We start from the raw sequence: 14424 nt of genomic DNA on the forward strand, positions 1-14424 counted from the left end.
CAAGTTTAGAAATACTGAATTGGTCAAATCAAGTTTTCCGTGTGGTAGGACCTCTCAGCTTTGAATTATGCTCATATCCTGAGTCTCCAAGCACTTGACCCAAACTGGTTAGCACTCTATCCTGGCTTCCTAAAGAGCTAGAAGCACTCTATCCTGGCTTCCTAAAGAGCTAGAGCTTAAATTGTTTTCTCTTGCTCCTAACATGTGAGCTCCATGGAAGCCATTTCTGCAGTGATACACGGGAATGTGTTAACCTCCAGAACCGATTTTAGAAAAGAAGAAACAGACTTTTTTAACAAGTGCAAAGTTCTGAACCTCGGGAGTGCTCCCTACGTACCTGACTCGATGGAGTACACCACTTCGGCATTCCTGCCCTTGTCCTTGTCCAGCGCCGTGACCTGCAGCACCACCGAGCCCACCGCCGCGGATTCATACACCCGCCCTTCGTAGGAGGAACTCGTGAACCAGGGCGCGTGGTCATTCATGTCACTGACGTTCACCACGATCCTCGCAAAGTTGCGCTTCACAGGGACATCTTGATCTCGTACCTGAAAAAAAATCAACCTGATCAATCCCGCTGGGATTTTCCTGACTTCAAATCCCTCTCAAATGCATGAAACCCTTCAGAACTGCAGGGTGGCCGGAGAAGGAGCAGAGAGCCGTACCATGACCGTGAGGACGTGCTGGTGAATGGCTTCGTGATCCAGTGGCTCCGAAGTGTGGAGAGAGCCGGTCGCAGGATCCAGACGAAACTTCTTGAGACTCAGCGGGTCGATGCTGCTCTGCAGGGTGTAGATGAGTTTGTTTTTCTCATCCTTATCCACAGCACTGATTTGCAAAATCTCTGTGTCTGGCGCCGTGTCCTCCGGAATCACAACTTCATACTTGGATGTAGAGAACTGAGGGCGATGGTCATTTGTGTCTATGACTTTGATGAATACCTACAATGACAGAACGAGTCACATAATAATATTCCTAAGTCTGGCATTTTAATAACCAGTGAATCAGATGCACATTTTAAAAAATTGATTTAAGCAAAAATGAAATGCAAACCTGAGAAAAGTAACAAAAATCAAAATATCTTTAAATTTTTCATTGACATATTATTTCTATACATGAGTATGATAATGAGGACCTTTCTAAATTCTTGAGACTAACTTTGGAGAGAAAATGTAACACCTTTCACACATTTCTTTATGAAACGCAGCAGAGGTATTTCTAGATTACTCAGATAACGATAACAGAGAATCTACTTTCCCAGGTTTACAGAAGACTAATTTCCTGGATCAGCGTTGAATCTGTACCTATCATGCTATTGAGTGAGGAAATACTAGACTGTCACAGGATCTAAATTTCTTGTTCTAATCATTGAGACTCCAAATTCCCATTGACAGACTATTTTTATATTTATGAAAAAGTAAGAAATGTGCTTTTAAATTCTTATCTTTTTGTGATCGTAAAACCTATGTATAAACAGTAAACACATCTATTTCCTAAAAGCAACTGAAATACAACGAAAAGATAAACTCTCTTAAACATATCAGCATCGAACAAAAAACCTTAGAGGAAAAAAGCTGATGTTAAAAAACTCCGTCCCCAGTAAGATCTTTTTTCCATGCCAGTAGGATTCATTTTCAGATTGCAAAGGCGCATGCGGATGAGGCACAGTGGAAATGACCACTGCTCATAAAAGCGATTTACAGTATGAACAAGAAAGCTAGGCTTCGCTGGTGCACCTGGAGAAAGGGGCTTGCCGGTCCCGATGGCACAGGAGGCCTGGGCCCCAGGAATGCACAGGTGAAGCTACTAACACACTGCCCCGGGCCTGTGAACCAGCGGCCGGTGCGAGAAGCCTGCACCAGCTCTCAGAGAACACCGAGCCCGTGATGGATCGTCACATCAGACTTTATATGAACACTAAATGCAATCACCCAAGCGCAGAAAGGTTTTATGTGAAAGTTATGTAAATATTTAAAACTACAGAGGCCTCACTCTTCAATGTCAACCGTGATCCAGAAGGGATGGCTCTAAAGGCAATTCCTATAGATTAAATCATTATGTATTTATTCCCACTATAAATTTACAAATTCTTCTTCTCATGGAGTGTTGGGCAGACACAGTGTAATCCTGCTCCAAGATCCATTAATCACAAGTGAGCCAGAACCGCTGAAGGAAGACCAGCCATTCTCGATAAGGCCATTCCACTGAAACTTGGACTGGGCACTGACAGGTCAGCTCTGAGCGTGTAAAATAAATGTGACAATCCCGCCTCAGGCACCTCCCCACCTCCTGGGCCCTGTCCTGTACATACAAAGTCTAATGAGGTTTCACACCCGATCAAGTAAGTCTTTCAGAGAAGCTGTTCAGGAGGAAGTAAAGCTTTGCTTGCATAGGTCTTGGGTTGGTAGATGAATGTATCTTTATTTGGGTAGGAGGAAGATGCTAAAGGGATTATCAGAACGATGTTACCAGTTATCTTACACAGCCCTCGCTAAGGTAGCCAAGGCTTTAACCAGCGTCAATGAAAATGACTTGGACAAATCATCCTCAACAGGGACACATTTTTTTGTAATCCTCACCTGAAGATATTGTTCCCATTGCGTTTTTATTTTATTTTTTTTTTAGAGAGGAGGGTGGAGGGAAGAGAGAAACAGCGATGAGAGAGAGAGACACATCGACTGGTGGCCTCCCGTTCGCACCCTGACCGGGGCTGGGGATCGGGTCTGCAATGGATGTACGTGCCCTTGACCTGGAATCAAATCGGAGACCCTTTGGGCCGATGCTCTAACCATTGAACAAACCGGCCAGGACAACAGAGATATATTTTATACTAATACAGCTGAAAAGGAGTAAAATATGAAAATATCTTGATAATATAACAACGTGTGGGTTTCTTAAGTCTTCTTTCCAAAATTTCAAAACTGGTTAATTATATGCAAAACCTAAATTGGGATTTGCAGTTAATTTTCTTTCCCTAAATACAAGTTCTGGGTGTGCATGTGTGTTAACTACAGCCACAGGGTAACTTCTGGTTGGAGAACCTCAGGGGACAGGATGAACGGCTCATATCCTCCTCTGACAAGCACCCCCTCCCTCATCCTCCACTAACCTGGGTCAGTATCGTGCTGGTTCCATCTGTCGCCTCGACTGTGAGGTTGTAGTCTGATTTCTGTTCCGCATCAAGAGGCTTGGCAACAATGACGGTGCCCGTGCCCTTGTCCACATCAAAGTGACTCTCCTCGTTGCCACCTGGTTTCAATTAGGACAAACAAGTGAGAAGAGGTTGCAGGATGAAAACCTGCCGACTATTTCGTGGCTTTTTCATTCTGAATGCCAGTAAAAGAACATTTCCGATATATTAACCCTTTGCACTCGCTTGCTTTTTTCTCGATTCCTTTATTCTAATGCTAACCGTGTCGAGTCACACTCGACATCCGAGTGAAAAACGTTAATCAATATTGGCCAAGGTGATTCCCAGGAGCTTCCATTTTGAGAACAAGGAAGGGCAATGACCAAGACGTTGCTTTTAGGAACGCAAAGTGGAGACCTAACTGTCAAGGCAACAACTAAGCGAAAGGAAGCAAGAAAGCAACTCTGGAAAGAGGAAAACATTGCTAATATTGCCCAGGAATGATTCCCAATTGGCTTTTTCAGGGGTTCTAAAAATCTCTTTAATTTATGTGGCAGTAGCTATGTAAGATAGCATTTGGTAACCAAGGTTGGCCGTTTAAAAGTTTATTTATAGAAAAGAACAACTGTAACACTTTGGGCATATGGCCCTAATAAAATACCTATTAAAAACAAATGTTAACTCGGATAAAAACAGCGATAGTTATCAAGAGTTAGCCATGACGCTAGTATGTGAAATTTTTTCCATTGTTGTCAAAGAGGAATGAAGCAAATATTTCTGTGCTCCTTACATTATCCAAATACAATGCCAATTATATATTCTTGATAAACTCTTTTCAAATCCATTGAACTTGAGATACGTCAATGAAATGGAATGAAAATGTCTTAACATCACAATGAAGTTCTATTACTAAATCTTACCAAAAAGCAAAAATAGCGCGCACGCGCGCGCGCGCGCGCACACACACACACACACACACACACACACAGCAAAGTTTTCAGTTAAAACAAAGGATCTAGGGATGGATGAGAAGTTGGTATGTTTGCAGTTAAAATGGATGACCACGTGCACACTATGAAAAGAAAACGCAATGAAAGGAAGGCTCTGGAAATAAAACAGTTCTAGAAAAGTGATGCGTTTATTGCAGATCTCATAATCTGAGACAAATTATGTGATCTCAGCAGATACCTTCTGCTGTACAGTTCAGGTCACAAGTCATCTGAAAGATGTGAAACACGTCTCTAGCCAGTGTGTCTCCTGGCACAGCCAAAAAGAAGCAAGCAAGCATGGAAGAAAGCAGAGAACAAGGCAGAGCCGTCAATCAGACCGCTTCCAAAGGCAGGCAGGGTTACACGGTGATGCCAGAGGCTGCACGGGAGCAGCCTGCTCATCTGGAAACGTGAGAGGGATTAACAGACAGCAAACGAACTATTCTGATTGCGGTGGACTATGAACACACTCTCATTTCTCTTCTTTAAAACTAACCTGTAATGGTTTCATAGGGGTTGATGACAACCACAATCTCATACATTGACCCACATGATGAACACAGCCTAACGGTCTAGTGTGCAAGTTCAAGGGGAAAAGCCGTACCGGTGCACCTGTGGTCCCTCAGCCTATGGCCGACCAGCTCAACCTGCTGAAACAGCATCCGGGGCTATCGTGGCTGAGAGGTGGACGAGGGGAAAGGGATATGAAGTCCCAACTGGAGATGAATTGTAATACGTGTTTCTGATCTTAAGTATCCTTATCATTAAAATAGTGTGAAGAAACCGTATCAAAGTCTAATGTGAACTTTTGAAAAGTATGTTGGAATAGATTATTAGATTCTATGTCTACATTGAATTAAATGACAAAAAAAAACTGGCTTAGGCATGTAATTTAATCTAGTGAATCTTGCTTCCTACTGAAAATGAGGTAAATAAAACTTTAAAAGTCATGGTTGCCACTATCGTTTTTAAGTTAAAACATTAAAAATTTTAAGCTTATTCTCTATAAAATACTGATGCGTGACAACCACTCAGACATAGTTATTTTAAACATTTAAATCATATCCACTGAAAATAGTAATCTGCCATATGCTATGTTTCAAGAGGGAAAAATTAAAAAGCTGTATTTTTGGATCAGAAACTGTACTTTTGTACCAAAATGCTTAGATTTCTCTGTAAGTCCTTGATGTACTTTTAAAAACCTTATTTTTTTCATATTGAGATGGTACACATAGAGCACCTATTTTCAACAAGTTTAATATATGTTGGATACAGTGACAAACTTTGCAATCAAGATACTGCAATTGAAAACAAACTGGTCTTATTCCCGATTTTACATTTCTGAGACATGCACAAAAATCAGAAAAGCATAAACAGGCTCTCCACGGTATAACCTCGACAAGGACGATGACAACTATGACATCAACGCTTACCGATGATGTCAAACCAAAGAGGGGTTCCAGGAGGCTCAACGGCTATCACTCCGATCATGTGAGCAACGGGGTCGCTTTCCATGACAGTGAAGGTGAAAACCGATTCTTCAAAGGAAACGGGCTCCGAGGACGGTTTGGGTTTGGAGATCCATTCAATATGGAGGCGAGTGGTTGACCACTTCTGGGGGCGACCATTGTCCACTGCCTTGATCTATATGAGCAGAGGTGATCAAAACAGCAAATTATTAGAAGCAACATCCCATCACTGTGAAGCATGGATTGGGTTGGTCTTAGACTGAGCCAATTTCAATCATTTAATATCTGTCTTTGCATATTCCACGTGTTTAATGCTTGATCAAAAAGCAACCTCTTCCCGCCACACTCAACAAATAACTGGAGTGACAACTGAAAAAGAGGAAAACAAACCCATACTTCGCATTGTCACACTGAGGCCATCCTCTCTAATAAAATGGTAATATGCAAATTAACCATAACTCCGCTACATAAGCCATGCCCACCAGCCAAGCCACGCCCACCAGCCAATCAGGGCGAGTATGCAAATTAACCCCAATCCAAGATGGCTACAGCAACAGAGAGCAAGGTTTCCCAGGTAACAGAGCAAGCCAAGCTTTCCATAGCCGTTGCAGGCCTAAGCCTCCACTCAAGCTACAAAGTTTCAATTATAGAAGGTAAACAAATTCAAACAAATGGCGGCAGAATGGAGCTGGAGAGAGCAGGCCAGGGTTGCCGGCGGCAACAGGGGAAGCAAAGCTTTCCTCACACCCTGGCCGGGCCCACCTGCTTAAGGCAACAAAGTTTCAATTGTAGAAGGTGAATTAACTGCCACAGAAATGGCTGCCGGAGCCCCAGGCTTGGCTCCGCTCCAGGCTACAAAGTCTCAATTGTAGAAGGAAAATAAATTCCAGATACCAGGGCCTCCCCTTGGGTTGCCAGGGGGCGTGGCCAGCCTGCAAACCACCACAGGCCCCTCGCTCAGGCCGCCCCACACCCCAAGGGAACCCCCACCCTTATCTGTGACACCCTTCAGGGCAAACCAGCTGGCCCCCACCCGTGCACCAGGCTTCTATCCTATCTAATAAAAGAATAATATACAGATTGATCATCACTGCAACACACAATATAGCTGCCCCCATGTGGTCAAAGATCCTGCCCCCATGTGGACACAAGATGGCCAGCAGGAGAGGGCAGTTGGGAGGCACCCGGCCTGCAAGGGAGGGCAGTTGTGAGGGACCAGGCCTGCAAGGGAGGGCAGTTGAAGGTGATCAACCCTGCAGGAGAGGGCAGTTAGGGGTGACCAGGCTGGCAGAGGAGGGAAGTTGGGGGCAAACAGGCTGGCAGGGGAGCAGTTAAGCATCAACCAGGCTGGCAGCAGAGTGGTTAGGGGGTGATCAGGCTGGCAGGCAGAAGCGGTTAGGGGCAATCAGGAAGGCAGGCAGGCAAGCAGTTGGGAACCAGCAGTCCTGGATTGTGAGAGGGATGTCCAACTGCCCGTTTAGGCCTGATCCCACCAGGATTGGGCCTAAACGGGCAGTCGGACATCCCTCCAGGAGTCCCAGATTGGAGAGGGTACAGGCTGGGCTGAGGGACAACCCCCTGCCGTGCACGAATTTCGTGCACCGGGCTTCTAGTTTACAGATAAAGTTATAAGAGAACGAGACCAGACGAGATTAATAATAAATGTTTATAAGAAATTCAAAGACTAGATCTTAACTCACTGAAAGAATGTCGTATTCTCCAGCTCCAGAAAACTTCTTGGATGACACCAGTCCGGTTTTGGGCTCAATAAAAAATTTTCCGTGCTCATTGCCCTCTTCGATGCTGTAGGAGATTTCTGCGTTGGGACCTTCGTCTTTGTCGGCAGCGATCACCCGGTAGATGGGATCTCGCTTGGCATTCCGGTCTCGGTCTGGCTTTTCTCGCTCTGGGAGTCTGATCTTGTAGAACTTTTGCAGGAACTGAGGTCTGTTGTCATTTTCATCAAGGATTTTCACAATCACTCTTGCAACAGTTGATTTGGGGGGACTACCATTGTCTGTCACAGTAACCTATTTTTTAAAGGTGAGAGATCGACAACGTTTTTAAAATACACTAAAGAAGAGTGGATGCTTTCTTCCTAATGAGAATCAGCATCTGTGGAAACCTCTCCAGGGCACAGAGCTCTGACCACAAACCACCTCCTCTCCTCCAGCAACAGCCCTGTGAGGAGGCAGGATGACCTCTCCCATTTTCAGATAGAAGCTCAGGGAGGGGCAAGGGCTAAGGAAGAACTGGCTGTGAGCCCTAACCTCTCCTGACCAGGCCACCTCCCTTCCTCACGCTGCCATTTTTTAAAATTGATTTTAGAGAGTGAGAGAGGGAGAGGGAGAGGGAGAGGGAGAGAGAGAGAGAGAGAGAGAGAGAGAGAGAGAGAGAGAGAGAGACTTACCAATTTGTTGTTCTACTTATTTATGCATTCACTGGTTGATTCTTATGTGTGCCCTGACTGGGGATCGAACCTGCAAACTTGGTGTTATCAGGACGATGCTCTAACCAACTGAGCTGCCAGGCCAGGGCCCTCACATAACTGTTACTGTACTGTGAACGTCACCAAAATGCTAAGCTATCAAGACTTATTATTTTTAAGCCAAGGAAGAGATACATGAAGATTTTGCTTTAAGTATCTAACGAGTCCTCTTAAACTATATAGATACTGCATATACTTAAAAATAAAATCTCCACATAGTCCATTAAAAAACTATCATTTTTAAGCTTCATCAATAAAATAAGCTAAGTCGTCAATTTAAAATATATGCTAAGCAGCACGCCTTTTAATACTAGTAATCATCATTTTATTTTGTTTGACTCTTGCACAGAAGTTTTCCATGTTTAGTAGGGTGAACCATAAACATTTAAATTTAATACCAATTTGTGAAATAAAAATTTCAGTAAGAGAAATGTAAAATCACTTTTATTCTAAGTAAATTATTCATGTCGTCAGTGTAGGAATAAAAATCAGGATTCTTGGGGATGCACTGGTATGTGCTTCTAGGTGCAAAAGAAACAGTTTCACCCTTTAATCAAATGTCCATTTTTACTTCAGGGTGTAGATTAAAAGTAATGACCTTAGTAACAGTTATTCTCCCCTCACACACCCTCCCAAATTAATTACTGAAATACTAAAAACTAAAGTGGATTGAAGTTTCCCAGGGAACTATTTTCTGTTTGAAGCTTGACAGGTGTAAATCCTGTTATTTACACAACTGTGAATGGATCCTGACGGTACTTGTCAAGTGCACGATCTACCTTCCCAAACTCTCAAAATAAAACAAAATAAAAATTACTACTGCAATTTTAATGTCTCACACCATTTCCCTGTGATCAGCTGATATTTGGGAAAAAAGAAAAATTAAAGAGAAATACAATCAAGAATGATGCTTTATAGTATTCATCACCAAATTGTTCCTAAGCCTGGACTTAATAACAAATAGCCAGTAACCCAGTTTTGTTGCTGTTCCTGTTTTGTAAATACTTTTATTGACTTTTAGAGAAAAAGGAATGGAGAGGGATAGAGAGATAGAAACATCGATGAGAGAGAGAAACATCACTGATCGGCTGCCTCCCGCACGCCCCCTACTGGAGATCGAACCCACAAACCCAGGCATGTGCCCTGACAGGGAATGGAACTCAGGATCCTTTGGTGCAGGAGACGATGCTCTAACAATTGAGCCATACCGGCCAGGGCAAAAAAGGCATAAACTTTATATAATTCAGTTTAAAATGGAAAACAAACAAACAAAAATCTGGAAACAAGCTAACTACAGTTTAAAAGGGTGAATTAGATCTATTTACATAAGTACATCTCAAAAGCATAATACTGAAGAAAAAGATGTAGAAGACATACAAAAAAACCACTTATGTAAATGAAACTTAAATTCAAATCACTGTTTTCAGTTTTGCCTACTCTCTGTGTGTGCATGAGTAAGTACAAAAATTAGAATGGAACTCAGGACATTGGCCTTGCATCCGGGAGACACAAAGGGATATAAAGGGGGCATAAAATATATGCGCAATGTTTTATATTCCTTTTTATTAATGACAGTAAGCTAATAACACAACATTAACAGCTATGAATACTAGTAAATGAGAACAAGAATGTTCTTTCCCATGACATTTACGACTATATTTTCAAACTGAAAAGAAATGCTTACTTCTAATATGTGCTCATCTTGCTGCTCTCGATCCAGTTTCCTCGATGTAGTTGTGATGAGACCTATAAGGCATAACAGTTCATTAGTCCTCACAACAATAAACCATAACCTCACATAACCACACTCCGTATGTAAGTCTGAGCAAACCTCTTAATTTATTCTCAAGGGAAAAGAATGATTAATACAAGAACAATTAATTATGTTATTTTCATTTTAATAATTCTTAAACTCAGTAGGTATATTACAGAAGTATTAAGAAAGTGAAAAACTCAAATCAGTTACATTTTTTGGTTTAGTAGTTTCAATCTGCATTGTCAAAAAAGATATTTAGAACACGAGATGAAATTATTCAGGATTTCAACCTCATCCATATCTCTTCAACTGCTGCAGGACCCATCTTTCTCTCTGTCTCCGTCTCTCCTGCTCTCAAAATCAATATTAAAAAAACACACATATCCTCAGGTGAGGATTTAAAAACAGAGAATTGACAGAAGCAATTGCTATCACTAGTGAAAACGGCCATTGGAACTGGTTTGGCTCAGTGGATAGAGTGTTGGCCTGTGGACTGAAGGGTCCCGAGTTCGATTCCAGTCAAGGGCATGTGCCTGGGTTGCTTTATTCCCCATCAAAAGTTTTTTCTCCATCAAAAGGAGGCAGCCGATCAATGATTCTCTTTCATCATTATTGTTTCTCTCTCTCTCCCTCTCCCTTCCTCTCTGAAATCAATATATATAAAAGAAAAGGGCCATTGGAAAATATAATGTATATGACTATGCTTCATTACCTTTGCATAATCTACTCTCGAAAATGAAGATTTATTATAAAAGAAATGTGATTTTCCAGGTAATGCTGTTCAAATAACAATCATTTCATTTCCAACAAAAGAAGAAAATTAAGACCCCCTTATTTCTTTGATTTTTCTACCAAACTACAATATTGAATTTATATCTCTCTCCGGAATTATGACAACTGTCTGGTAAACTGTCAACATGTGTTGGAACCAAGACGGCCATTAAAATTGATTAAATTTATTCTTGTTCTTCAGAAAATGTACAAACAAAACTGCCCCAGCCACTGAAATATCCTCCCCAGCCTGTGCTGATGATGGATAGGTGGGTGCTGAGCGGCTCCAACATTCGCTCTGAAGGTCAGGTACGGCCTCATGTGGCAAGACAACAGTTAAAGCCAACCTTCCCCCTGCCCAGCTTTCTGTGGTTCTGCACGAAAATACTTCGAATAATTCATATTTAAGAACAGACTTTATCCCTCTTTTGGATTTTCTCTATTGTCCTATTTTCACAAAACTACCAATTAAAGGCTATTCAAAATGTTTCTCTACATTTGTAAATGAGGGGCTTGTGTTTTCATGTAATTTGAAGTATTTCTTTTTCTTAACTACTCACTAAGAATCTAAATCCACATTTTCTTCCCCATACTTCAGTGAAGCAATGCTCTCTTTTGAATAAGAACAACAAAAGACTATTCTGTAAGTTAGAATCTGAGGTTACCCCTAAAACATACTTACGGATTAAAAGAGGTTCGAGGAAAATGCTTTACAAAGCTTCATGGTGTGAAAATGTTGCTTTTAATTTCCATTCCTTAAAAACCTTTTCAAGTTAAGTTCTTTTTTTCCCCCCCATTAAAAGTTTACCACCCCTTCTGATGGTGGTTTTAAGTATTTCAAAAATGACAGGAAGTCACCGGGATGAGTCCCATCCAACTGTCCCAAAGTGTTCATCAAAAAGTCATCATCAATGGTCACTTCACAAGGACAACAGCTTGCTTTGACCACCTGGGTTCAGCTGTAGAATTCATTCTGCCTTTCACACTTATTTCCACCTCTGTGACCCTGCTGATCAACCCTGCTAACCCCTGCCCTGCCCTCACCACGGTGATAAACACTCACTTCAAAAATGAACCCAGTGTATACCTTTTCTATATACCTCACACATGTTATTAACCTTCTAGGTATTAAATAGTCTAAAAAGGGTGTCTATTTCTTTCATTTTAAACATCTATGCTCATCTATAATGTTTATTACTAAATACCAGGAAGACATATGCTTAATAGAAACAGTACAATATTTCCAAACTGCAGAGAAACACGATGCTCAGGTGTCTGAGCCAAGGAGAAGTTAAATTGTTCCAAGGTCACCAGTAAGTCATTATCAAAGCCAGGCTTAGAGTTTAGCTTTCCTGAAGCCCAGATGAGAAGGGGTTTGTTTTGTTTTGTTCTTCCCCCTCCTCATTCCACCACACACTGCGTAAGTTATTGCATTATGGTATTTCAACGCTTCATAAACTCTGAACTGTGACTTATATACAAGTTAAAGGGGGGGGGGGGGGGGCAGAGGGGAGAAGAGCCACAGTTAATCAGTATTCACTTAACAGGTCCAAAAATGCAAGTTAGAAAAGAAAACAGGATGGGTGAAAGCAAGAAAATGCATACGCAAGTGCTGGCTTTTGTAACTTTGTGTTTTATCTTTCTTTTCTGCGAAGCCCTATTAAATTAAAAATAGAAATGAAAATACAAAATTTTCTTTCCTTGACCTAGAAAAACATCCCATTCTGTAGACCAGCGATTTTCAACCTTTTTCATCTCATGGCACACAAACTAATTACTAAAATTCTGTGACACACCAAAAAGTATATTATATTTTTTGCTGATATAACAAAAAAAATAGCTGTAATTCTGATTCACTCACACTGGACAGCTATTGCTCTTCTGGCTGTTGTTGTTTTTTAATTGGACGTTCTAAGGGAGAAGGGTTCAGGCCCCTGACTAAACAGTCAGGAATTGCATGTTTTAACATTTTTTTGCGGCACACCAGTTGAAAATTGTAGACCAATACTATTATAAATATAGGTGGGCTGAGAGGACAGATTACATTACCTTCTCACCAATTATCAGTTCAAGTTTACCCCCATACATGTATGTAAAACTAAGAAGCCAAACCTTCCTGTATCTTGTGAATATTACAAAAAATGATTCATAGCCTTTCTATGTCACTTTAGACATTTAGAGAAGAGTTCCTTTAAGAAAAGAGAGAATGGTAGATTAACTGTCATGCTTCACTAGAAGTTTTTATTCTCTGACATTTCTTACAAATCTGTACCCGAAACCATCGGCAAACTGCCCAGTTTAAGAGATCAAATAGATTTCATGGACTAGAATGCACACACTGGTGAGTACGAGAGGATTGGTAGGTACAGATAATCGGAGATAGTCCCCATACGTGAAACTCCCTCTATGCATTCATTCAGCTACGTTGTGCTGTCCAGTAAGAACGCAGATGACTAAGACAGTCTTGTTTACAGAGTGTTTAAGACACAAGGATGAAGGGTAGAAGGCAAAGACGACATTCAAGAAACAATAAGAGGGCCTACAGTGTAGGGAGCATACTGAAAACGGGGGAGAGACAGCAAGGACTCTTGCTCAGGGCTCTGTATTCCAAGTAAGTTTGAACTTGGGTGGTGAGACATGTAGTCTAGCCAACCCCACTGCTCCTGTGGATAACCAACCAACCACCTAACATGCAAGTGAGGCCATCCACGACCAGCCAGCCTCAAACCCACCGGCCAAGTGGCCACCACTGCACGGGAGATCAGCCAAGCCTGGACAAGATTAGACCTGCCCAGTGTGGAACCCCTCACTCACATTTTTTAAAATTTTCTTAATTTTATTTTTTGATGGTTGTTTTAAGCCACTGAGTTTTGGGGTGGTTTCTTTTAAAGCAAAAGCTAATGAGTACATCAAATTACCTCATTTCTAATTGTTTAATTGTTACTGGCTTGCTAAAAGCCAAGGTATTGTGTTCTGAGCTTTAAATACTATTTTATCTCATTTAATCCGTGTGTGTGTGTGTGTGTGTGTGTGTATTTGTGTGTGTATGTATGTGTGTGTGTGTATATATATATATATGTGTGTGTGTGTGTGTGTGTGTGTGTGTGTGTGTAAAATAAAAGCGTGAATATGCTAATTAGACCGGATGTCCTTCTGGATGACCTTCCAGGCGAAGCCAGGGCTGCGAGGGAAGCCCGGGTCCCAGGTGCCGGAGGGAAGCCGGTGCCAGCAGCTGTGGGAAGGAAGGCCTACTCTTGCATGAATTTTGTGCATTGGGCCTCTAGTATGTATATATATGGCAAGAGCTATATTCCATAAATAAATATTTGCATAGGCTCAGAGAGGTTAAGTTGCTCCTCAGCATCACTGAGCAAGGTGGTTAGCAGGGAGTTCAATAAGCCTGGAGCATCGGAGCCTGCAGTCCACACCATGAATGAGAGAGCGAGGGCCCTGGGCCTGGGAGATGTGGTTGGAAACATCAGCACTGCAGATGCAACTAGATGGCAGCTGGAGACAGGAGAAAGGGATTTCTGGGTTTGATTAAGATCCAACTGCAAGGAGAGAGCAAGTACTTGGGATCTGTAGGAGTTTTCTAAGAACCAAAACTGTACAAGAAAAGGTCCCATAATCCAAAGATAATCACTCATACTGTTTTCTACATTGTACTGTTGTCTTCATTTGAAATGTTTTATGACTTCACAGGATATTATTCTATACACAGGAAAATTAAAAGGCAGAGAATTTAAAAAAAAAAACCGTCTCAGGCCCAAAGATGATTTTGAGGCAGGAAAGTGCCAAATGCTCAAAATTACCCAGGTTAA

At 41.7% G+C, this 14424-nt stretch overlaps 1 protein-coding gene across 1 annotated transcript in view; it reads right to left on the minus strand.

The window, feature by feature from the left end:
- FAT1 (FAT atypical cadherin 1) overlaps nucleotides 1-14424 on the minus strand; it is a 114681-nt gene that overhangs the window by 33501 nt on the left and 66756 nt on the right. Inside the window, exons 4-9 of the mRNA XM_079779363.1 lie at nucleotides 9761-9822; nucleotides 7289-7618; nucleotides 5553-5763; nucleotides 3110-3249; nucleotides 666-941; nucleotides 338-548 (exon numbers count right to left, since the gene is read on the minus strand). Of these exons, the coding sequence (XP_079635489.1) occupies nucleotides 338-548; nucleotides 666-941; nucleotides 3110-3249; nucleotides 5553-5763; nucleotides 7289-7618; nucleotides 9761-9822 (1230 nt within the window). The remainder of the gene's footprint in view (nucleotides 1-337; nucleotides 549-665; nucleotides 942-3109; nucleotides 3250-5552; nucleotides 5764-7288; nucleotides 7619-9760; nucleotides 9823-14424) is intronic.

Source organism: Cnephaeus nilssonii (assembly GCF_951640355.1).
Source record: "Cnephaeus nilssonii genome assembly, chromosome: 8".
NCBI classification, from domain to species: Eukaryota; Metazoa; Chordata; class Mammalia; order Chiroptera; family Vespertilionidae; genus Cnephaeus; species Cnephaeus nilssonii.